The 24,862-nt window shown below is 49.9% G+C and overlaps 1 protein-coding gene across 1 annotated transcript in view; it reads right to left on the bottom strand.

The window, feature by feature from the left end:
* Positions 1-23,178, bottom strand: part of COG7 (component of oligomeric golgi complex 7) — a 57,587-nt gene extending 34,409 nt beyond the window's left edge. Inside the window, exons 1-6 of the mRNA XM_060174104.1 lie at positions 22,878-23,178; positions 20,674-20,822; positions 20,432-20,548; positions 18,404-18,572; positions 11,389-11,471; positions 9,543-9,839 (exon numbers count right to left, since the gene is read on the bottom strand). Coding sequence (XP_060030087.1) covers positions 9,543-9,839; positions 11,389-11,471; positions 18,404-18,572; positions 20,432-20,548; positions 20,674-20,822; positions 22,878-23,043 — 981 coding nt within the window. The 5' untranslated portion in view covers positions 23,044-23,178. The remainder of the gene's footprint in view (positions 1-9,542; positions 9,840-11,388; positions 11,472-18,403; positions 18,573-20,431; positions 20,549-20,673; positions 20,823-22,877) is intronic.
* Between the last annotated feature and the right edge of the window lie 1,684 nt (positions 23,179-24,862).

Below are 24,862 nucleotides of genomic sequence, written 5' to 3'. Positions count from 1 at the left end.
TAGCCATTTCCTTTTCCGACTTGCCACTTCCGGTTCTAAATATATAAAAGCACGGTCTCTGATCAATAAAGATGCATTGCGTTCCCTCTCCGTCAGGAGTTCCTGGTCTCTCTCCCACGTCGCTGAGCAAGCAGCAGCCCAGGTTGGCTCCCGTCGAGTTCTCTCCAACCCAGAGAGCACGTGCCTGGGAAGAAACGCCCTCACGCTAGCCCGGCACAAAAGTAGAAACACTCAGGACCTGGGCCTGGAAATGGTTTCTTAAGTGCGACGCCAAAAAGCAGCTGCTATCAAAGACAAGATGAAGTAGAATCACGTCAGATTCTAAAATATTTGTGTCTCAGTACACACAATCGAGAGAGTAGGATGACAACCCACAGAAAAGAGAGAGAAAGAAAGAAAGAAAGAAAGAGAGAAAGGAAGGAATCCGTGAATCATCTGATAAGGGAATCATACCCAGAAGATAGAGAGCTACAATTAAAAGGACAAAAACAAAAAGGCCACCCACCAAGCCAAAATCAGGGTACAGATCTGGACAGCCATTTCTCCAAAGAAGCTAACATTAAGTAGTCAGTTGGCCCATGAAGGGATTCTTACAACACTAGCTGTTTGGGAAATAACAGATCAAAACCACCCAGCACGGATAAACCACTAAGTGCCTTGTTTTGCCAGGAAAAAAAAAAAAAAAAAAGGAACATAACAGGTGTTGGCAAGGGGACAGAGAAACTGGACCGCTCCCACACAACACAGGGGCTGCAGAAATCAGCCTGGTGGCTCCTCAGAGGGCTTTGCACATAGGTCACAAAGACCCACAGTTTCATTCGTAGCCACGCGCCCAAAAGAACTGAAGATGGGGACACACACAGACATTCGTATGCCTGTGCTCAATAGGTGTGTTTGTTCACGAATCGCCAGGAGTGGAAGTAACTCAAGTTACCAACAGGGATGGATAACAAAATGCAGGGGGCCGGGCAGTAGTGCACCGTGAGGCCAATACAACTAAAAAAAAAAAACAAAAACAAACAAAAAAAAAAAAAAAAGGGGGGGGCCGGGCCATAGCGCGATGGGTTATGCGTACGTGTCACGAAGCTCAAGGACCGGTGTAAGGACCCCGCTATAAGCCTCCGGCTCCCCACCGGGGGGTTGCTTTATAGGCAGTGAAGCAGGTCTGCAGGTGTCTTCCCCTCTGTCTTCCCCTCCTCTCTCGATTCCTCTCTGTCCTATCCAATAACAATGACAGCAATAAGAACAATAATAAGAACTACAACAACGACGATAAACAACAAGGGCAACAAAAAAGGAAAAAAAAAAAAAAGCCTCTGGGAGCAGTGGATTTGTAGTGCAGGCACCAAGCCCCAGCGATAACCCTGGAGGCAAGAAAACCAACCAACCAGAAGGGGAGTTGAGAATAGGGCGCGTGGTGCATGCATTGCAACTCACGAGGTCCAGGTTTGAGGCCTGGTACCACAGGGGAGTACCTGGTACCAGGGGAAGATTCGGGGCTGCGGTGTGTCTCTCCCTTTCTCTCTCTCTCTTCACACACACACACACACACACACACACACACACACACACCTACCTCTGAAGTAAAAAGCGAAACAGCTGACCAGGGGAGCAGTGAAGTCATGCACGTAACAACAATAAAAACAATAACCAAGATGAAGGAAGGCCATGTTCTCTTACAGCTGAACTGCATTTCCCACTGGGCTCCACACATCAGAGCGCAGGGTTAGCCTCCCGGGTCCGAAATCCCTCGAAGTCCATGGCCAGTCAGTCCCCTGCTGTTCGTCTGTCCCAGCCACCAGCCACTCAGAGACTGAGAACTGGCTCTGGGCTCCATGGCACCCACCTGGCACCACCACCCACAGCAGGTGGGCCCAAGCTTGCCCCTTCATCTCCTTGGTGCCCACAGAACAGAGACGCCCATGGAGGTGGCCACAGGGGGCCAGGTGGTCTTGAGCAGGATCCAAAACATGTCTGTACTTGTCTCGGTTCTTGTGTCAGTTACCAGGCCTGGCAACTGTTCTATCTTCTCTTTCCAACATTTATTTATTTACTTCTTTGTTTGTGTTCTGCTGCTGCGACTTCACACCTGTCTGATCCCATCAGCCTCTGGTGGAAGGTTTATTATCCCTTTCAGTCTCAGATAGAAACACAGAGGGATGGCTGGGGGAGACAGCGTAATGGTTCTGCAAAAGGCTTGAGCCTGAGGCTCTGAGGTCCCAGGTTCAATCCCCAGCACCACCATCATCCAGAGCTGAGCAGTACTCTGGTCTTTCTCCCTGTATCTCTCTCATTAAAATAAAAATAAACAGTGGTCCGGGAGGTAGCGCAGTGGATAAAGCACTGGACTCTCAAGCATGAGGTCCCTAGTTCAATCCCCGGCAGCACATGTACCAGACTGATGAATTCCAGTTCGAGCCCCTGGCTCCCCACTTGCGGGGGAGGGGAGGGGAGGGGGTGTCGCTTCACAGGCCACAAAAGAGAATAAGTAGTAAATGAATTAATTTTTTAAATCTCTTAAAAAACAAAAAAAGAACAACAACAACACTGGGGTCCATTCCAGCAGCACATGGAGTGATACCAACCAGGTGAGCTCGGTCCTCGTGCAAGTATGGGACCTAGATATGTGCGATCCGTGCATGTGAATGAAGACTGAACGGGTGTGGGGGCAGACAGCACAGAGACTCTCATGCCTGAGATGCCAAAGTCCCTGGTTCAATCCCCAGCACCACCATAAGCCAGAGCTGAGCAGTGCTCTGGTAAAAAATAATAATAATAATAATAAAAATAAATACATAATTGGGAAAAAAAAAAGTAAGAATGAACAGGAGCCACGAGATGGCGTACCTGGGTTCGAGCCCCCGACGCCACACGGGAGCACCTGTACAAGGGGAGCTTCACAAGCGATAGAGCAGAGCAGTGCTGTTGGGTCTCTCTCTCTCTCTCTCTCTCTCCCTCCCTCTCTCTCTCTCTCTCTCTCTCCAGTTCTTTCTTTCTTCCTTTCCTATTTATTTATTTATTTATTTTTGCCTCCAGGGTTATTGCTGGGGCTCGGTGCCTGCACTAAAATCTTATCCACTGCTCCTGGAGGCTATTTTTCCCCCTTTTGTTGCCCTTGTTGTTTATCATTATTGTTTTTATTAGTATCGTTATTGCTATCATCATTGTTGGATAGGACAGAGAGAAATGGAGAGAGGAGGGGAAGACAGAGAGGGGGAGAGAAGAGAGACACCTGCAGACCTGCTTCATGGCCCGTGAAGCGACTCCCCTGCAGGTGGGGATCCGAGGGCTTGAACCGGGATCCTTGTGCCGGTCCTTGCGCTTTGCGGTACGTGCGCTTAGCCCGCTGCGCTACAGCCCGACTCCCTGTTCTTCTTTTAACATTTATTGATTGATTGGCTTTTGAGAAAGAGAGGGACAGAGAACCAGAGCATCACTCAGGCACAGGCAGTGTCAGGGACTGAACTCAGGACCTCACACTCAGGGGCCCAGAGCTTTATCCACTGCGCCACCCCCTGAGCCACTTCCTGTTTCCTCTTTCTCTCTTTTGCTATCATCATCCTGGACTAGTCAAAACTAATTCCCTTGTCTCCAATCTGCCTTCACCGCTGCACCTTCTGCATCGCCACCAAAGCAATTCACTTTAAATGTTATTTTATGTGAACTGGGGGGTGTGGGGTGGGTAGTGGTACGCCCAGTTGAGCGCATCCATTTCCACGCACAGGGACCCAGGTTCAAGACCCCGTTCCCCACCTGCGGGGGGGGACACTTCACAAGCAGTGAAGCAAGTGCTGCAGGTGTCTCTATGTCTCTCTCCCTCTCTATCTTCCCCTCCCTCAATTTCTCTCTGTCTTATCAAAATAAAAATTTTTTTTTAAAAAAAAAGGCTACCAGGAGCAGTGGATTCATAAAAGAAAAAAAAAGTAATGAAAAATAATAAATGTGTGTGGTTCGGGAGGTGGCACAGTGGCTAAGGCACTAGACTCTCAAGCATGAGGTCCTGAGTTCAGTCCCCGGCAGCACAGGTACCAGAGTGATGTCTGGTTCTTTCTCTTTCTCCCTCTCTCTCTCCTATCTTTCTCATTAATAAATAAATACAATAAATAAAATCTTTAAAAATTAGACTTTACATGCATCAGTGTTGCAAGATTCCTCATTTCTGAAGGTTGTGTCATGTCGGCTTTATTTCTCTCTGAGCCACTGGAGAAGCTCTCCAGGCATCATGACACACAGCCAAACCCCTAAATATTGCACCAGAGTTTTCCCAAGAACGAGGGTGTCCTCATATTACAACATGACAGCTTATCCCAACTTGAGCCTGGCCAAGTTTCCCATTTGTCCCTTTAATGTCTTTGATGGCTATACTGTCACCATGCACAACCCAATCACTGGCCATCCAGTTACTGTTAGTGGCTTTTAAAAATATATATTATTATAAGGTGGAGGGAAGACAGCATAATGGTTATGCAAACAGACTCTCATGCCTGAGGCTCCAAAGTCCCAGGTTCAATCCCCTGTACCACCATAAACCAGAGCTGAACAGTGCTCTGGTTAAAAATTTAAAAAAAAAAAATTATTATTATAGGGGAGTCAGGTGTTAGCGCAACAGGTTAAGCTCACATGGCACAAAGCATAAGCACTGGCGTAAGGATCCTGGTTCGATCCCCGGGCTCCCCACCTGCAGGGGGGGGGTCGCTTCACAAGCGGTGAAGCAGGTCTGCAGGTGTCTGTCTTTCTCTCCCCGTCTTCCCCTCCTCTCTCCATTTCTCTCTGTCCTATCCAACAACGACGACAACAATAAAAATTATAACAGTAAAAACAAGGGCAACAAAAGGGAATAAATATTTTTTAAAAAAAATAATTAGCCTACAGTGTTTGTAGAAACAGAACTGCTGATCCTACTCTCTACACAACACACAGAATGCAAGACGGACCAATAACCTGACCAAGTTTAAACACACACACACACAGACACACACAGACACACACACACACAGACACACACACAGACACACACACACACAGACACACGCACACACAGACACACGCACACAGACACACACACAGAGACACACGCACACAGAGACACACACACACAGACACACACACACAAACACACACACACACAGCTGGGTAGTGACACACCCGGTTGAGCACACACGTCATCACCATCCACAGGATCTGGGTTCAAACTCCAAGTCCTCACCTGGAAAAGGGGGTTCAGCAGTTGTGAAGCTGTGATGCAGATGCCTTTTTCTCTCTGTGTGTCTGTCTCTTTCTCTACCTCCCTTTCCTCTCAATTACTCTGTCTCTATCCAAAAATAAAGACATAAAATATCAAACACGCACACATACACGACTGCTTTTGCAATGTACAGTTGGTGACTGGCCCTTAGGACGCAGAAAGCAGTAGCCATACCAGTAAAGACGGATAAATTAGGATTCATCAAAATCACTGCCCTCTGCTCAGGTCCTCAGCTACCATTCCCACAAAACAGTATCTGACAATGGAATCAGATCCAGAATACATAAAGACCTCCTTCAAGTCAGGAATGGAGAGGCAAATAGCCCCATTCATTTCTTTGTTTCAATGGGCAAAAAACCTCAGCAGACAAGAGAGCTGGTGAGCGAGCCCATGGAGAGGCGGTCTCCATCCTCAGTCACTGGGGACCTGCAAATCCCGTCTCGAGAGATCCTGCAGTGCCCAGCGCCAAGGCCGAGATTCAATGGGCTGATAGAACCTGATGTTGACAAGCATGTAGGGCAGCCAGAACTCTCATCTGCTCGTGGAAGTATTAAAAAAAGAGCAGCCCTTGGGGAAAAGGGCTGGCAGTTTCTTATAAATCCAACTGCATGCCTACCCTGTGGCCCAGCGATTCCACTCCTAGCTATTTACCCAAGGGATATGAACACATGTGTCCACAAAAAGACTCTGAGAGCAAAGCTCAGAGCAGCTTTATTCATCACGGGGCTCAACTGGAAGTAGCCCGGCCGCCTAGCAGTGAAAGAATGAATAAACGAACTGGACGAGTCATGCTATGTGACAGCAGCCAGCAATAAAGAGGGAAGAACTACCTACCTGTGCACACGACATGGATAAATAGCGAAATGTGTTATGAGGAAGAAACACAAAGAAAAGAGAGAGAGAGAGAGAGAGAGAGAGAAGCACCAAATATCACTCTGTATCCCATTCACAGGGCGACCCGACTGATGGGGCATAAACAAAACAGAACACTGGTTGTTTGTGGGAGGGAGTGGTGTTGCAAAGATGGACTGGGGGTAAGGGAGAGAACTTTCTAGAATCTTTCAGGGACCACGTTTTGACAGGGACTTGGGTCACCCAACATCTGTCACAAACTGAGCAAGTAGCCTTTCAGAATTTTACCTCAAAGTGAAAGGGAACAAACGCTAATAATAAATTCTCTTGGGGCCAGGTGGTGGCACACCTGGTAGAGCATACACAGCAGCGTCCAAGGACCAAGGTTCAAGGTTCAAGCCCTCGGTCCCCCACCTGCAGGGGAGAAACTCCACGAGAAGTACAACAGTGCTACATGTCTCTGTCTCTCTCTCTCACCTTTCCCTCTCAATTCCTCTGTGTCTCACTCCAAAATAAATATTTAAAATATTTATGCTCTATATAAGGAATCAGAAGGATAAGATGAAGCAGTGAATAGAGACCTGCGGACTGGTGGCCAGGTCCTGTGACCAAACATAGTAAAATGTTCACTGTGGACCATACATTCACTGTGCGACTCTTTGAACTGTTATATTAGAACATGGGGCTAGGGTGGTCTGATGGAGGCCTTTGGTTCCCTCTTGCCCTATACTGACTTTACGGGTCATTTATCACGCTACTATCCAAAAAAGAGCACGAGCCTTAGGCCAAAGTACGAATTAGCATCCACTGGTGCAGAGTGGGGAACGTTATTTGGTCTGGTCCTGCCAAAGCACGTGCAGGCAGGACTCGAGATTGAGTACACTGGGCTGCGGAGACAGCATAGTGGTTCTGCAAAAGACATTCGAGCCTGAGGCTCTGAGGCTCTAGGTTCAATCTCCAGCACCTATGATGATAAGCCAGAGCTGAGCAGTACTCTGTTCTTGATATCTCTCTCATTAAAATAAGTATTTTTTTAAAAAGAAATTCAGTACTTCCCAGAGGGTTTTTATAACAACATGAAGCACTGCTTTTGGACTTGTTTATGTTGCAGGATCTGTGAATGATGTTATTAAAAACCCAAATGGCCTTGGCAGAAGAAAAACCCTGCACCCCCTAAACCAGTGTCTTGGAAAGATTAAGACGTGGCCCGCACAGGAGTGTGAAGAGTCTGAATCCTTTTTCTTAGATGACAGGGGCATCTGGGCCTCGACATGTGGGCATAATGTGGGCATCATGTGGGCATCACCCTAGGGTACAACAGGTAGCTGCAGAAACCACTGAGGACGGATGGTCACATGCAAAACTGTAGAAATCCTAAAGGAGGTTGTGCCCCAAGCCTGAGCTGGGTCGATTTAAAGAGAAAGGAAGGATGGGGAGAGCTTGGAGCTCCCTGGGTGACGGGACGAGGAGTGACCTGTGAGGGATTCTCAGTAACTGGATCCGGTTCATTCCGGCAAGTGACGGGCAAACATTTTAAGGGTGATTCACGACTATAACCCAGAAGGGAGGGAGAGAAAAAGCCACATCATAAACAGGTCCAGTAAGTCATCGCTCAGAAGTAAGCTGGCCTTTCTCCCCTTCTGAAAGAGGACAGGGGGAGGGGTGTGAGAGAGCTCCCCCACCCCCCACCCCGGTAGAGCGCACAGTTCACTCAGGTTCCAGCCAAACTGCCAGCACCGGGAATGCCTGCGTTCTCTCCCTCTTTGTCTACCTTTCCATTGCTGCCTCTTTCTGAAATTTCCAATAACAGTAGCAAGAAGAAGAGTCTACCAGGAATAATGGAGCCATGCAGGTACAAAGTCCTGGCACGTTTGGAAGTCAGGCGGTGGCGCAAAGCACAAGGACCGGCGTAAGGATCTTGGTTCGAGCCTCAGCTCCCCACCTGCAGGGGAGTCGCTTCACAGGTGGTGAAGCAGGTCTGCAGGTGTCTGTCTTTCTCTCCCCCTCTCTGTCTTCCCCTCCTCTCTCCATTTCTCTCTGTCCTATCCAACAACATCAATAACCACAAAAATGTTAAACAACAAGGACAACAAAAAAAGGAAAATAAATAAATATTAAAAAAAAAAAAAAAGCAAAGTCCTAGCAGGTCAAAAACTAAGCAGGTGGGGTAGGGGGAGATAGTATAATGGTTATGCAAAGAGACTCTCATGCCTGAGGCTCCAAAAGTCCAAGGTTCAATGCCCCACACCTCCATAAGCCAGAACTGAGCAGTGCTCTGGTGTTTCTCTCTGTCTCTCTCTTTCTCTTTATCTCTCTCAAAAACAAAATCAATTTTAAAAGGGGGGGTCAAGTGGGGGTGCACTCAGTAGAGTGCATGTGCTACCGTGCGCAAGGACCCAGGTTCAAGCTTCACAAGTGGTGAAGCAGTGCTGCAGTTGTCTGTCTCTCTCTTTTGCTCTGTCTCTTTCTTTTTTTTTTTTGTCTCCAGGGTTATCATTGAGGCACGGTGCCTGCACTACAAATCCACTGTTCCTGGAGGCTATTTTTCCCTTTTTGTTGCCCTTGCTGTTTATCGTTGCTGCCATTATTATTATCATCATTGCTGTTGTTGTTGTTGGACAGGACAGAGAGAAATCGAGAGAGGACTGAAAGCTAGAGAGAGAGAGAGAAAAAAAAACACCTGCAGATCTGCTTCATCGCTTGTGAAGCGACCCCCCTGCAGGTGGGGAACCCAGGGCTTGAACCAGGATCCTTACACCAGTCCTTGCGCTTTGTGCCATGTGCTCTTAACCCACTGTGCTACCACCTGGCCCCCTGCTCTGTCTCTTTCTATCTCCCACTCCCCTCTCAAGGTTTCGCTGTCTCTATCTGATAAAGACTTTTTAAAAAGAAATTAAAATAAAAAATTAAAGTGGTCCGGGAGGTGGCACAGTGGATAAGCATCGGACTCTCAAGCATGAAGTCCTGAGTTCAATCCCCGGCAGCACATGTACCAGAGTGATGTCTGGTTCTTTCTCTCTCTCCTCTTATCTTTCTCATCAATAAATAAATAAAATCTTTTAAAAAAAATTTTAAAAGACTTGGCCATCTTGGCTTAAAACAAGAGAGTGAAAAGGCCTATCCTTTGGGGCTGAGAGTTTAAGGCCTAGAGAGTTTAAGAAACTAAGTGATAGAAAGCTTCCGCTTGAACTGAACTGCCACTGCCTCACCTCTCCCTTGCTCAGAGGCAGCTTTTAGAAACCAGACGCCTGGCACACTGGGAGAACAAACAGCAATGAAATTCAGGCCTGGTGAATTCTACCCAAAGATTAAAAACAACAACAACTCAACCGTCACCTGACCAAGGGCTTCGTGCTCTGTGATCAGCAGATAGTGGCCCCGGGAACACCGCGGGCCCCCTGCTCAGTGCCCGAGAGCAGCACGGTCACATCAGATCCCGTCAGAGATAGATGGTGAGAGTTTCCATGGAGACCCGGGGGCTTCGCTGCCGTGGCTTTTGCCGTTTCTCTTTGAAGCCCTTTGGGGGTGGCAGCCGTGGCTGTGCAGTGAGAGGACCCACACGGAACCCCCTGTCCCCCACAACCCTCCTCTTCCCCCAAGAGGTCGGGTGGGCAGTTACCTGCGAGGTCCACTGGGTCTGCGTGTGCCAGGCCCCCAGCAATGTGTCGTAGAGTCCCGAGAGCTGGCGGTCCAGGGGCAGCTCGCTCTGGCACAACTCCTGCCAGGTGGCAAACAGCTGGGCCTGCAGGGAGGCGTGAAGGGGCTTGAGGGGGGCGCCGAGCCTCCTCCATCTGCCGCCCAGTGTCCAGGGATGGCAGGGGACAGACAGGGCCACGGTCACCTGGCCTGAGCACCCTCCAGAGCCGGCGTGTGTTGCCCTCTGAGGGGTCCTGTCTCCTCACATCTGGGCCCGACAGCTGCAGGGCTGGTGGGACAGGCCTGTGGTCTGGCTTCTCCCAACACCGCCTGCTTGAAGGACTTAGGTGAGCCCGGGAAGCTGTGGACTTTTCTCAGGAACTCGGCTTCAACAGCTCTGGAGAGCACAGCACTTTGCGGCTCACTGACGACACAATCAAGCTTGCGAATGTGAATCTCAGGGGCTGGCAGTGGCTCACCCGGGACAGCGCACACGTAACTGTGTGCAAGGACTCGAGTTCAAGCCCCCAGTCCCCACCAGCAGGGGGGGGAGGCTTCATGAGCAGTGAAGCAGGTCTGAAGGTGTCTTTCTCTCCCTCTCTATCTTTCTCTTTTCCTCTCGATTTCTCTCTGTCCTAGGAAACATTTTTTTTTTAAAACTGTTAAGGGGCCAGGTGATGGCACACCTGATTGAACGCATATGTTACAGTGCACAAGGACCCAGGTTCGAGCCCCTGGTCCTCACCTATGGGGGAAAGTCTTATGAGTGGTGGAGCAGGGCTGCAGGTGCCTCTCTGTCTCTCTTCCTTTGTACCTCCCTACTCCTTCCAGACTTCTGGCTGTTCATTATCCAATCAATCAATAAATATAATTTTAAAAATCTGTTTTAAAAAATGGGTCTCTCTTAAAAGACAAAAGTGGGGGAGCTGGGCAGTAGCACAGCAGATTAAGCGCACATGGTGCTAAGCTCAAGGATCACCGGAAGGATCCTGGTTTGAGCCCCTGGCTCCTCACCTTCAGTGAAGGGGGGGGGGGGGGAGGGTCCCTTCACAGGCAGTGAAGCAGGTCTATAGGTGTCTATCTTTCTTTCCCTCTCTGTCTCCCCCCCCAATTTCTCTGTTCTATACAGTAACAACAACAACAGTAACAATAACAAGGGCAGCAAAAAATAGCCTCCAGGAGCAGTGGATTCGTAGTGCAGGCACTGAGCCCCAGAGATAACCCTGGAGGCAAAAAAAAAAAAAAAGACAAAAGTGGGGCAGCAGTAGATAGCATAGTAGTTAGGCAAGCAGACTTTCATGCCTGAGGCTCCCAGGTCCCAGGTTCAATCCCCTGCACCAGCATCAGCCAGCGCTGAGCAGTGCTCTGATTAAACAAAAGAAAAAAGAAAAGACAAAAGTGAGTAAAATTAAGGCCACACTTTGGCCTGTGAATGGACTCCAGATGCACAGACAAGGGGCTGAAAACTCTTGGTGCCTGTTTCCCAAATGAAACGCAGATGAAGCCAAAAGGTGGGTCGAGGGCGCCCCCTGCCGGTGAACTAAAAGAAGACAGGCAGAGGGTGAGCAGGCCAAACCCTCTCTGTGGGGTGGGAGGCGGGGTTCTGAGCTCAGTGCTGGGCACTGGGCAAGGGGTGGTGGTGACCAGCTCCTCACCTTGTGGCCCTTGTAGTAGTAAGCCAGGAGCTGAGGCATCCGGTCCACCTCCGTGAAGATCTTCACGAACATTCTGGACTGTTCTGAAAGAGAAGCAGAGGGAGTGTGTGCATGGTGCTGGCTGGCTTTCAGTCAGGGCCGGAGGGAAAGGGCGGGCTGTCTGCTGTTCTTGTTATTGTCGTCATTGTTGGATAGGACAGAGAGAAATGGAGAAAGGAGGGGAAGACAGAGAGGAGGAGAGAAAGATAGACACCTGCAGACCTGCTTCACCGTTTATGAAGCGACCCCCCTGCAGGTGGGGAGCCAGGGGCTCAAACCGGGTTCCTTAAGCGGTCCCTGCACTTTGCGCCATGTGCGCTTAAGCCGCTGTGCTACTACCCGACCCCCCTCCTTTTTTTATACTTTATTTATTTCAATGAGAAATAGATAGATACTAACCAGAGCACTGTTCAGCTCTGGCTTATGGTGGTGCTGGGGACTGAAGCTGGGACCTCAGAGTCTCGGGTATGAAAGGTATGTACATAACCATTATGCTCTCTCTAGCCCTCTCCTGTTCCCCTCCCAATCCTCCACCCATCACTCCCCCAACAGTCTTTTCTCTCCATTCTGGCTCTCTGCTCTAAAATGATACATGGGCTGGGAGTGGTCTTGGGAGGCCACCTAGTGGCGACATTGTGCAAGTGCCCTGAGTTCATTTCCCAGTGGCAAAGGAGGGAGAGAAAAGGGGAGGAAGAGAAAAGGGAAGGGAAGGAAGAGAAAAGGGAAGGGAAGGAAGAGGGAAGGAAGAGGGAAGGGAAGGGAAGGGAAGGGAAGGGAAGGGAAGGGAAGGGAAGGGAAGGGAAGGGAAGGGAAGGGGAGGGGAGGGGAGGGGAGGGGAGGGGAGGGGAGGGGAGGGGAGGGGAGGGGAGGGGAGGGGAGGGGAGGGGAGGGGAGGGGAGGGGAGGGGAGGGGAGGGGAGGGGAGGGGAGGGGAGGGGAGGGGAGGGGAGGGGAGGGGAGGGGAGGGAGGGGGGGAGGGGAGGGGAGGGGAGGGGAGGGGAGGGGAGGGGAGGGGAGGGGAGGGAGGGGGGAGGGGAGGGGAGGGGAGGGGGGAGGGGAGGGAGGGGGGGAGGGGAGGGGGGAGGGGAGGGGGGAAGGGAAGGGAAGGGAAAGGGTAAAGGTAAGGGTAAGGGTAAGGGTAAGATAAGGAAAGGAAGAAGTCTATTTTTCATTAGCGCTTTAAGAGTATAAGTTTATGAGGGTCGGGCTGTAGCTCAGCGGGTTCAGCACACGTGGGACACCTGCAGCCCTGCTTCTCCACTCATGAAGCTTTCCCTCTGCAGGTGGGGACCAGGGGCTTGAACCTGGTTCCTTGCGCATTGTGATGTGTGCACTTAACCAGGTATGCCACCACCACCTGGTCCCGTCAGAAAGAAGTCTTTTAAAACCAAAAGCAGGAACCAGGCACATCTGGTCGAGCACACATTACAATGTTTAAGGGCATGGGTTCAAGGTCTTGGCCCCCATCTGCGGGAGGAAAAATTTTTTTCGAGTTGTGAAGCAGTGCTGCAGGTGTCTCTCCTTCTCTCTTTTTAGAAAACTTTATTTGTGTGGTCCGGGAGGTGGCGCAGTGGATAAGGCTTTGGACTCTCAAGCGTGAGGTCCCGAGTTCAATCCCCAGAAGCACATGTACCAGAGTGATGTCTGGTTCTTTCTCTCTCTCCTACCATTTCTCATGAATAAGTAAATAAAATCTTTTTAAAAGAAAACTTTATTTGTTATATGTGATAGGACAGAGAAATTGGTGGGGACCGGGGACTTTAACAGTTGGCTTGAGGAAGAAGCAGATAGTTTGGTAGGTCAGCACTGCACACAGAGCCATGAAGACAGAGTCACACCTGATCTCTCCCACCTGATCTCTCTCACCTGATCTCTCCCACCTGATCTCGCCCACCTGATCTTTCTCACACCTGATCTCTCACACCTGATCTCCCACCTGATCTCTCCCACCTGATCTCTCCCACCTGATCTCTCACACCTGATCTCTCTCACCTGATCTCTCACACCTGATCTCCCACCTGATCTCTCCCACCTGGTCTCTCCCACCTGATCTCTCCCACCTGATCTCTCCCAAGTGATCTCCCACCTGTTCTCTCCCACCTGGTCTCTCCCACCTGATCTCCCACCTGATCTCTCACACCTGATCTCTCCCACCTGATCTCTCCCACCTGATCTCTCTCACCTGATTTCTCACACCTGATTTCTCACACCTGATCTCTCACACCTGATCTCTCCCACCTGATCTCCCACCTGATCTTTCCCACCTGATCTCCCACCTGATCTCTCCCACCTGATCTCTCTCACCTGATCTCTCCCACCTGATCTCTCACACCTGATCTCTCTCACCTGATCTCCCACCTGATCTCTCCCACCTGATCTCTCACACCTGATCTCTCCCACCTGATCTGGCATCGGTTTCTTATCTGCTCCCCTGGGGCCGAGGTAATGACTCCACACAGCACTTGCTTCTGGCTCACTGCTGGAAGGAAGGGGTGGAGGGTGGAGCAGGCAGGGCATATCCACAAAACAATTCTGGCTCCCAGCTGCCCCTCTGGGCCAAACAGACAGCCCACAGCTTCAGAACTGAGAGCAAAGAAGGGCCCAGAAGGTGGCTGAGATTCTGGTCCTGGACCAGGATGGTGGAGAAAGACCCAGGTGGGGGGTTAGAGTGTGACGTGGGAAACTGAGAAATGTTACACATGGACCCACTGTTGTTATTTTCCTGTCAAATGTAAAAAGCCCCACCACCACCCCCATAAAGAGAAAGGAAAAGAAGGGGGCTGAGGGTGCAGGGAGCATGTTGAACCATGTCTCAGGTCCTGGGTTCGATCCTGGAACCACTCGGGAACAGCAGGGGAACTTCATGAATGGCGGAGCGGTAACTTAGCGTCTCTCCTTTCCTTCCTCCAGTCCTCTATCTCTCACTCAAATACAGTAAACGCTGAGCTGAGAGTTAGCTCAGGGGTGTCACACAGGCACAGAGTCCTGGGTTTTTTCTTTGTTTGTTTTTCCTTAAGCACTATTTTTTTTAAAAAATATATTTTATTTATTCTGGATAGAGACAGAAAGAAATTGAGAGAGGAATGGGAGAGCACGAGAGAGAGAACTGTTTCAGCACTCAGAGCTTGTGCACTACAGGTGTAGACCAGGAGCTGGAACCCGGCTCCTGGTGCACTGGAGTGTGTGCGCTCTACCAGGTGCGCCACTGCCTGGCCCCCTGTGTTTTTTAAGAAGGAGGAAAAGAAAGAGAAGCAAGCAGCGGGGAAGCAGTTACAGAAGCCAGACCTTCCACCTTCTGCATCCCACAATGACCCTGGGCCCATGCTCCCAGAGGGATGAAGAATAGGAAAGCTGGGGGTCGGGCTATAGCGCAGCGGGTTAAGCGCACATGGTGCGAAACTCAAGGACCGGCATAAGGATCCCGGTTCCAGCCCCCGGCTCCCCACCTGCAGGGGGGGTGGCTTCACAAGCAGTGAAGCAAGTCTACAGGTGTCTATGTTTCTCTCCCCCTCTCTGTCTTCCCCTCCTTTCTCCGTTTCTCTCTGTCCTATCTGGCAACAACAACATCAGTAACAATAATAATAATAATAACCACACCAATGATAAAAACAACAGGGCAACAAAAAAAGGGAAAATAAATAAATACATAAAATATATTTTTTTTTAAAAAAAGAATAGGAAAGCTATCAGGAGAGGGGATGGGATACGGAGATCTGGGGGTGGGAACTGTGTGGAGTTGTACCCCTCTAATCCTATGGTCTTGTCAATATCTCCACGTTATAAATAAAAAAAATTTTAAAAAAAGGAAACAAAGGGGGGGGTGGGGAATCAATCTAACAGTCGGTGACCTTTTCATACACGCTTGTTCCCCCTTGATTTCTGGGGAGCCCAATCTACTGCTGAGAAGGAAGAACTCTAACAGCAACCACTGCACAGATCCCAAGATAAGAAAGGAGCCAGCTAGAGGTCAGCCCACTGTGAGTCAGCAGGATGCTGCCTCCTGTTCTCATAAATGAAGGTTTACTGGAACACAGCACAGCCGGGTCATGTATATATGAACCTTCACACTGGACCTGCAGAGTTAAGGATCTGGCCCACAAAGTCCCAAATATTTGCACAGAGCCCTTTAAAAAAAAAAGGTTTCCTGGGGGGTCGGGCGGTAGCGCAGCAGGTTAAGCGCAGGTGGCGCAAAGCGCAAGGACCAGCATTAAGGATCCCAGTTCGAGTCCCCGGCTCCCCACCTGCAGGGGGGTCGCTTCGCAGGTGGTGAAGTAGGTCTGCAGGTGTCTATCTTTCTCTCCCCCTCTCTGTCTTCCCCTCCTCTCTCCATTTCTCTCTGTCCTATCCAACAACGACGACATCAATAACAACAATAGTAACAACAACAATAAAACAACCAGGGCAACAAAAGGGAATAAATATATTTTTTTAAAAATCTAAAAAAAAAGAAAAGAAATAATTAAAAAATAAAATAAATAAATAAATAAAACAAAACAGAATTGGGAGTCGGGCGATAGTGCAGTCGGTTAAGTGCACATGGCACAATGCGCAAGGACTGGCGTAAGGATCCCGGTTCAAGCCCCCGGCTCCCCACCTGCAGGGGAGTCACTTTACAGGCAGTGAAGCAGGTCTGCAGGTATCTGTCTTTCACTCCCCCTCTGTCTTCCCCTCCTCTCTCCATTTCTCTCTGTCCTATCCAACTACGACATCAATAACAACAGCAATAATAACTACAACAATAAAACAACCAGGGCAATAAAAGGAAATAAATAAATATTTTAAAAAGCTAAAAAAAAAAAAAAAAAAAACAGAATCAATCATTGTGGCATGGGCCTAGACCTCTAACAGATCCCTCTCGCTACTGTCACTGGTCATCTCCATCAGGAACAACATAATGGACCCTCCTGTGGGCCTCTACAAGACCTTGCCTTCAATGTGGATCAACAGTTGGTAGGAACTGTCCCATTCTACCAAGGGAGGTTGGACCAAAATCCTCTACCACTCAAGGAAGATGGGTCTGGCAATAGGTGCAGCCTAGAACGTTCCTAGCCATGACCACAGAATTCGAGCTCAGACCTACAGAGATGCAGAGATTACACAGGCTCCTGCAACAAATATGGGCCCCAGACAAAACTGATGGGGTTTACAGTTAACAATGTTTATATACTTTTCCCAGACTTGAGAGCTACTCTCTGCCCTGACCCAGCTCTCTAGTCCTATTTCCAACTTTGACATCATCTCCCCAGTCAATACCTTGGGTCCACCTGTATGTTTGCTGTCAGGCTCGGGCAAAAGCTAGTAAAGTCATGGGCCCCTTGGAATACATCTAAAATAGACCTGCTAGTTTTTTCCTAAGTGGAGACCCCATATCTCATCTGCTATATTCTTGCCTTTAACTCCCTGAGTATTAAACAGTTTGCTCTGCTTGATATCTTAATGCTTTTTCAGCCACCAAGTTAGGGATGCTACCATGATGCCAATCTGACTCCCCTGGGCACATGACCTCACCAATGTGCCCCGGAATTCCATCTTTCTGGAAGCCCTGCCCCACTAGAAAAAGACAGAAATAGGCTGGGAGTATGGATTGACCTGCCAATGCCCATGTTCAGTGGGGAAGCAATTACAGAAGCCAGACCTTCCACCTTCTGCATCCCATAATGATCCTGTGTCCAGACTCCCAGAGGGATAAAGAATAGGGAAGGGAGTCGGGCGGTAGCGCAGCGGGTTAAGCACACGTGGTGCAAAGCGCAAGGACCGGCGTAAGGATCCGGGTTCGAGCTCCCGGCTCCCCACCTGCAGGAAGGTCTCCTCATGAGCGGTGAAGCAGGTCTGCAGGTCTCTATCTTTCTCTCCCCCTCTCTGTCTTCCCCTCGTCTCTCCATTTTTCTCTGTCCTATCTAACAACAGTAACATCAATAACAACAACAATAATAGCTACAACAATAAAACGAGGGCAACAAAAGGGAAAATAAATAAATATTAAAAAAGAAAAATTTTTAAAAAGAAAAAAGAAAGAGAGAAAAAAGAGAGGAAGGAAGGAAGGAAGGAAGGGAGGAAGGGAGGGAGGAGAGGGAGGAAGAAAGCCAGGCATCACTCTAATACATTCAATGACAACAGTCAAACTTCTGGACTACAAGAAACAAGTCTTTTTAATGAAATAAAATATGGGGAAAGAAAGATGACCACAGAAAAGTGAAGGACTTGTTTCCAGGCAGAAAAGACAGCATAATGTTTATGGAAAAAGCCTCTCATGCCTGAGGCTCTGAGGTCCCAGGTTCAATTCCCTGCACCACCATAAGCCAGAGATGAGCAGAGCTCTGGTAAAAAGAAAGGAAGAAAGGAAGAAAAGAAGAAAGAATCGTCCGGTAGGTGGCACAGCAGATAAAGCATTGGACCCTCAAACATGAGGTCCCGAGTTCAATCTCTGGCAGTCCATGTACCAGAGTGATGTTTGGTTCTTTCTCTCTCTCCTTCTATCTTTCTCATGCATGCATGAATGAATGAATGAATGAATGAATGAATAAGTAAAACTTTAAAAATGGAGTCAGGTGGTCGTGCAGCGGGTTAAGTGCACATGGTGCGAAGCATAAGAACCGGCGTAAAGATCCCGGTTCGAGCCCCTGGCTCCCCACCTGCAGGGGAGTGGCTGCACAAGCAGTGAAGCAGGTCTGCAGGCGTCTGTCTTTTTCTCCACCCCACCCCCGTCTTCACCTCCTCTCTCCATTTCTCTCTGTCCTATCCCACGACGAAGACAACAAAAATAGATACAACAATTAAAAAGAAAAAAAACCTTAAAAAAAAAAAAAAGAAAAGTCGAAATGTTAATGAATTCATTCAAAAATTAATGAACATCTACTTCCAACCTACAAATGGGATCATCAACACTAGGCCGGCCTAGAGACCGAGGACCCGGGTTACCTTGTCCTGGTGAAGGGACACGTCCCCACAGCAGTCAGGCAGGACCGGCCACCACTCACCGAGCGACTGAGAAGCAAAGGCTGCGACAATGTGGGGGCTGGCCAGGGCCTCCAGCCTGTTCTTCAGCGCCTCCAGGTGAACACACTTCTCTGAGTACTGGGGCGTGTCCACCAGCATCGCCAGGCTGTTCTGCATGCCCGTCAGCTTGGCAGAAATCACACCTATGTCCTGGGAACAAAGACCAGACCAGGGCACTTGGCGTTCAGAACCTTCTCGTTTATTGAGTAGGCAGAGACAGAGAGGAATTGAGAGGGGAGGGGGAAGATAACAAAGGAGAGAGAGAGAGAGAGAGGCACGCACAGTCCAGCTTCACTGCCCGTGAAGCCCCTGCCCCACTGCTTGCATATGAGGAGTGGGGGATTGAACCCAGGTCCTTATGCACTCTAATGTGTGCACTCAACCAGATGCACCACCACCCAGACCAAGGACTTTGTTTTTTTGGGGGGTTTTTGGGGGTTTTTTGCCTCCAGGGTAATTGCTGGGACTCAGTGCCTGCACTTCGAATCCACTGCTCCTGGAGGCCATTTTTCCCCATTTTGTTACCCTTGTTGTCGTGATTATTATTGTTGTCATCGCTATTGTTGTTGTTGGATAGGACAGAGAGAAATGGAGAGAGGAGGGGAGACAGAGAGGGGGAGAGAAAGACAGACACCTGCAGAACTGCTTCACTGCCCATGAAGTGACCCCCTGCAGGTGGGGAGCCGGAGGTTTGAACTGGAATCTTTACGCGGGTCCTTGCGCCGTGTGCATTTAACCCACTGCGCTACCGCCCAACCCCCAGGACTTTGGTTTTTAAAGGTCCTGCAACTTCAATGAAGACTGGATGAAGTGGTCCAGGAGTTGGAGCACTGGATAAAGCATTGGACTCTCAAGCATGAGGTACCGTGTTCAATTCCCTGGCAGCACATGTGCCAGAGTGATGTCTGGTTCTTTCTCTCCTTCCTCCTATCTTTCTCATTAATAAATAAAATCTCTTAAAAAAAAAAAAAAACTGGATGAAAGGGCCAGATGGTGGCGGTTTACTTAGTTGAGATCACATGTTACCATGCGCAAAGTCCTGGGTTCAAGCCCCAAATTCCCATGTGTAGGGGGAAGCTTCACAAGTAGTGAAGCTGAACTGCAGGTGTCTGTCTCGCTCTCGCTCTCCCACTCACTCTCCCTCTTCCCTACTGATTTTTGTCTGTCTCTATCTAATAAGTAAATTAATTATTTAATTAACAATTTTAAAAGAGAGAGAAGCTGGGTGGTGGCACACCTGGTTACAGGGACCTGGGTTCAAGCTCCTGGCCCCCACCTATCAGGGGGAAATATATACAAGCAGTGAAGCAGTGCTGCAGGTGTCTCTCTCTCTCTCTCTCTCTACCTATCTCTCTCTCTCTAACCCCTTCTCTCTCAATTTCTCACTGTCCTATCTAAATAAATAAGAAATAAAAAGAGGGAGTCGGGCGGTAGCACAGTGGGTTAAGCGCACATAGCACAAAGCACAAGGACCGGTGTAAAGATGCCGGTTCGACCCCCCAGCTCCCCACCTGCAGGGGAGTCGCTTCACAGGTGGTGAAGCAGGACTGCAGGTGTCTGTCTTTCTCTCCTCCTCTCTGTCTTCCCCTCCTCTCTCCATTTCTCTCTGTCCTATCCGACAACAATGATGTCAATAACAACAACAATAATAACTACAACAATAAAACAACAAGGGCAACAAAAGGGAATAAATAAATATTAAAAAATTCTTTAAAAAATAAAAATAAATAAAATAAAATAAAAAGAAAGAGGGAAAGAAAGAGAGAGAGAGAGAGAGAGAGAGAGAAAGAAAGAAAGGAAGGGAGAAAGGGCAGACCACATACTTATTGGGCTGTTCTCGTTCCACTGTAACCTCTCCAGAGTCTAATCCCTGGGGTTAGGCTCTGGAAGAGGATGGGGGGGGACTCAGAGCCTCCGTGTCCCTCACCTGGGCCTCCAGGTCTCCCGAATGGCTGCCCCCTGGCCCCTGGGGCTCTGGCCGGGACGGCATTGCTGAGCTAGCGGCCCACCTGTGTCTTAAACGTCTCCTCGATATCCGCGCTCAGTGTGCTCCACTTGTCCGCTTCCTGGAGTGACTCAGCAGCGAGCTGCATCCTGGACTTGACCTGGTCGATCTCCACCAGAACCTGTGAGGGAAATGGGGGGGGGGGGTTCTGGTAGGACTTGGGAGGATGGGGGGGCAATGATGGCCAAGGAAGGCCCCAGAACTCCCTGAAGGAGGAAGAGCAGTGTTGGGGGCCAGGCCAGGTACCTGCATGGACTGCGACGTGTCCTGCTCGAACTTGCGGATGTCCTCTTTGACCAGGACCATCTGCTCCTTGAGGAAGCTCGCCTCCTGCTTCAGGGCCTCGACGTCCCGCAGCACCTTGGGCATGTTCTGCAGGGCCTGGTGGCTTGTCTCTGAGGCAGGGATCAAGGACAGCAGGTGACGGACGGTCCCGGCACCAGCCATCAATATGAAAAAAAATAAAGTCAGACGAGGGGGGGAGAGCTTTTCCAAGGGTTGGACATGTTCTCTGGCAGGACTGTGTCCTCCCTGGAGGGGCAGGCTGGTCATTTCACAGGGACTGAGGCGCCGATCTGTCCCAGCATCAACTGTTTCCCACCACCGAACTGAATCCTACACCCCTTCGTGAAGCGGAAGAGAAAAGATATCGGACACGGGCCAGATGCCAGCTATCCATCAGTGATGAAGACATGCCCCAGGCAAGCATTTTAGAGCAAGGCCTTGAATGTGCGGTTTCACCACACCAGGTTGCTTCTTCATTCAGACAGAAAGACAGAGAAGAGACAGCACAAGAGATTCCTCTGGTATTGTAGGACTTTCCATGTGGAGCCAGGGACTGGACACACACACACACACACACACACACACACACACACACACACGAGGCATATGCCCTGCCCTGTGAGTGACCTTTCCAGTCCTCATTTTATTTTGGGTTTTGTGGAGATTTTTTTTTTTTTAATTCCCTCTTGTTGCCCTTTTTGTTTTATTGTTGTTGTTATTGATGTTGCTGTTAGATAGGACAGTGAGAAATGGAGCGAGGAGGGGAAGACAGGGAGGGGGATGGAAAGACCGCCTGTGAAGCGACTCCCCTGCAGGTGGGGAGCTGGGGGCTCGAACCAGGATCCTTGATAATTGCTTTTGACTAGAGCACTGCTCGGCTCTAACTATGGGTGGTGAAGAGGACCTAACGCGGGATTTCTCACATGCAAGTCCTGAGCAATGCCTAGTGAGTGTGAGGTCTGCAACGAGTGAGGCCCGGCGGAAACGACGATGCTGACTTTATGATGACATGGTGTTGTGGGGTATCTCTTCACAGGAGAAACTCTGAGGCACAGCTGCTTGGACGGACTCTTGTGGGCAGGGAGATCATTTCATATTCTCACTTGCAGGCTCCATCACAGAGGCAGATTCCAGCCAATCTGCTCCAAACTGATGGGCTTGCCCAAAGACCTGAGAGTCCTCTGAGCATGCTCGGTGGTGACGACCTGTCTTCACTGTAATGCCGCCATAGTGGTAATGTGTCCTCCATGCTGGCTGGACCCATGCTCTATCCACCTGGGACTTGACGGAGTATGGAAACAAGATGGCGGTGCATCCTGAGACCAGAGCCCACACCTGTCTCCCCACCCTGGACGGTCCCCATACACAGCCCCTCCCCTCATCTGTCAGGACAGTGTTGGGTCTCACATGCCCTCTCCCACTGTGTGAGCCATCAGGTCCTGAAAGACTTAGTGTTTACTTTCCTTGACCAGACAAGAACTCAAAGGCTCCCTTTGGCCAGGTCTCTGTTGGATAGGATATGAGTGTTGGGGGGATGCAGAGCCTGGGGTGTTGGGGGTGCAGAGCCTGGGGTGTTGGGGGGTGCGGAGCCTGGAGTGTTGGGGGGTGCGGAGCCTGGAGTGCTGGGGGGTGCGGAGCCTGGGGTGTTGGGGGTGCAGAGCCTGGGGTGTTGGGGAGGTGCGGAGCCTGGGGGGTTGGGGGGTGCGGAGCCTGGGGTGTTGGGGGTGCGGAGCCTGGGGGGTTGGGGGGTGCGGAGCCTGGGGTGTTGGGGGTGCAGAGCCTGGGGTGTTGGGGGGTGCAGAGCCTGGGGTGTTGGGGGTGCAGAGCCTGGGGTGTTGGGGCGTGCAGAGCCTGGGGTGTTGGGGGTGCAGAGCCTGGGGTGTCAGGGGTGCAGAGCCTGGGGTGTTGGGGGGGGGTGCAGAGCCTGGGGTGTCGGGGGTGCAGAGCCTGGGGTGTCGGGGGCGTGCCGAACTTGGTGGGTGCTGACCCTGGGGGGGTGCAGAGCTTGTGGGGTGCAAGCCTGGGGGGTGCAGAAAGCGCAGCAGAGCAGAGGAGGCGGGGCTGCAGCTGCTCCTTTCCATCAACTCTCCCGCACGGAGGTTCGAGTCCCCTACGCCCGTGCCCATCGCGAGGACCCCGACACCCCGACGGACGGCCGTCCTCACCCTCCACGGCGTGGTTCACCTCCTGGATGAAGAGCTGCAGCTTCATCACCAGCGTGGCGGCGTGTCCGTCCGCCTTGCCCGCCGCCTCCTTGGAGCCCGCCCTGAAGGCCGCGTTGATCCACTCCTTCACGTCGAAGTCCTCGGCCAGGAACTTGGAAAAGTCCATAGCCGCGCCGCCCCGGCCTTCGAGACCCCGCCTGGGAGCACCGAGCACCGACACCCGCCCCCCGGATCGGCAGCACCTGCACCTCCGCGCGCCGCGATCCCTCTGTCAACGCGAAGCCCCCCGGGGACGGCGACAAATGGGTCCTACCGCGCGCCGTACTTCTTCCGGAAGTCGGTGGCTATTACCATGGTGACCGCTGGCGTCCCGGAAGCAGGGTTAACTCTTCCTGGACCCAGAGCAGCTGGCGGAACCCAGCATCGACTTCCGCTCATGTCAGTGCTTGTTGAACACTTTATTTATGCGTTTCCTGTACATGGGCTCACTTAATCCTCCATCTCTGCTGAGAGTTGAAAATGTTGCTTTTATAAACCAGTTTTATAAGCTTTATCGTGCCTATTGCGATGATCATTTTTGGGTGTTTGTTTTTTTAATTTATTATTCTATCATTCGGTTTTGTTATCTAGTGATTTCTGGCTGGTAAACTAATCGCGTTCCTGATGTCAATTCTGCTTGATCATCGAATGTAAAGTGAATGTGGGGGCCGGGAGGTGGCACACCTGGTTGAGGGCACATGTTACAGTGCACAAAGGCCCGGGTTCGAGTCCCCACCTGCAAGGGGAAAGCTTTGAGAGTGGCAAAGCAGGGCTGCAGGTGTCTCCGTATCTTCTTCTCTATCATCCCTTTCCCTCTAGATTTCTGCATCTATCCAATAAAATAAAGATCATTTAAAAAAAAATTTTCCTTTAAAAAAAGTGAACGTGACCAGGCTTTTTTTTTTGTTTGTTAATTTTACTTTAATGTGACAAAAACAACTAGAGCATTACTCAGATCTGGCTGGTGTCGGTTGGGGTGTTGAACCTGAGACTGCAGAGCCCCAGGCACGGAATTCTTTTGCAGAATCATTATACTATCTTTCCAGCCCTGTTACCAGATTTCTTTGCTAATATTTTTGTCATCTGTTGATCACTCTATATATTTGTTAATTTTATCATGTCTTTTCATAGGACCGACTTTTGCTTTTTCTACTTTTTGTTACTGGACTTCTGCCCAAACCAGTTGTCTTCTACTTGCGATCATTTGCTATTGTCATTCCCCACTTGCCTACCATGAATACTCACTTCTGCTAACATCGTGACAATGATGATGCCAAACGTAGAGTTGGAAAGAGGAAGAAGACGGGAGCAGCCCCAGAAGGACAGAGACTGCACATGGTCCTTCTCCATGTTCAGTGTATTTGAATATAAACACCAGATTGTCATGTAACTTTGATTTCCAAAAGGCTGATACTTACTCATTTTTGCCTGAGCATTACTCAGCTCTGACGTGGGACAAAGGGTTGAATGTGGGACTTTGGAGCCTCAGACATGAAAGTCATTTTGCAGTAAGGACTTTGCATTTCTCCACCCTTGCTGAAATGTTTATTTTTTTAAATATTTATTTCCTTTTTATTGCCCTTGTTTTATTGTTGTTGTAGTTATAATTGTTGTTGTTATTGCTGTCATCGTTAGGACATCGAGAAATGGAGAGAGGAAGGGAAGACAGAGGGGGAGAAAGATAATACATCTGCAGACCTGCTTCACTGCCTGTGAAGCGACTCCCCTGCAGGTGGGGAGCCAGGGGTTAAAACCAGGATCCTGACGCTGGTCCTTGCACTTTATGCCACTGCCCGACTCCCAAAAAAAATTTTTTTTTTTAACCAGAGCAGTGCTCAGCTTATGGTGGTGTGCAGGACTGAACCTGGAACTTTGGAGCCTTAGGCATGAAAGTCTCTTTACATAACCATTATGCTATCTACCCCTGCACCCCCGAAATGTTTATC

Source organism: Erinaceus europaeus, chromosome 15 (assembly GCF_950295315.1).
Source record: "Erinaceus europaeus chromosome 15, mEriEur2.1, whole genome shotgun sequence".
NCBI classification, from domain to species: domain Eukaryota; kingdom Metazoa; phylum Chordata; class Mammalia; order Eulipotyphla; family Erinaceidae; genus Erinaceus; species Erinaceus europaeus.
Note: the sequence above shows the minus strand (reverse complement) of the source record. Positions and strands in the feature narration are given on the sequence as shown.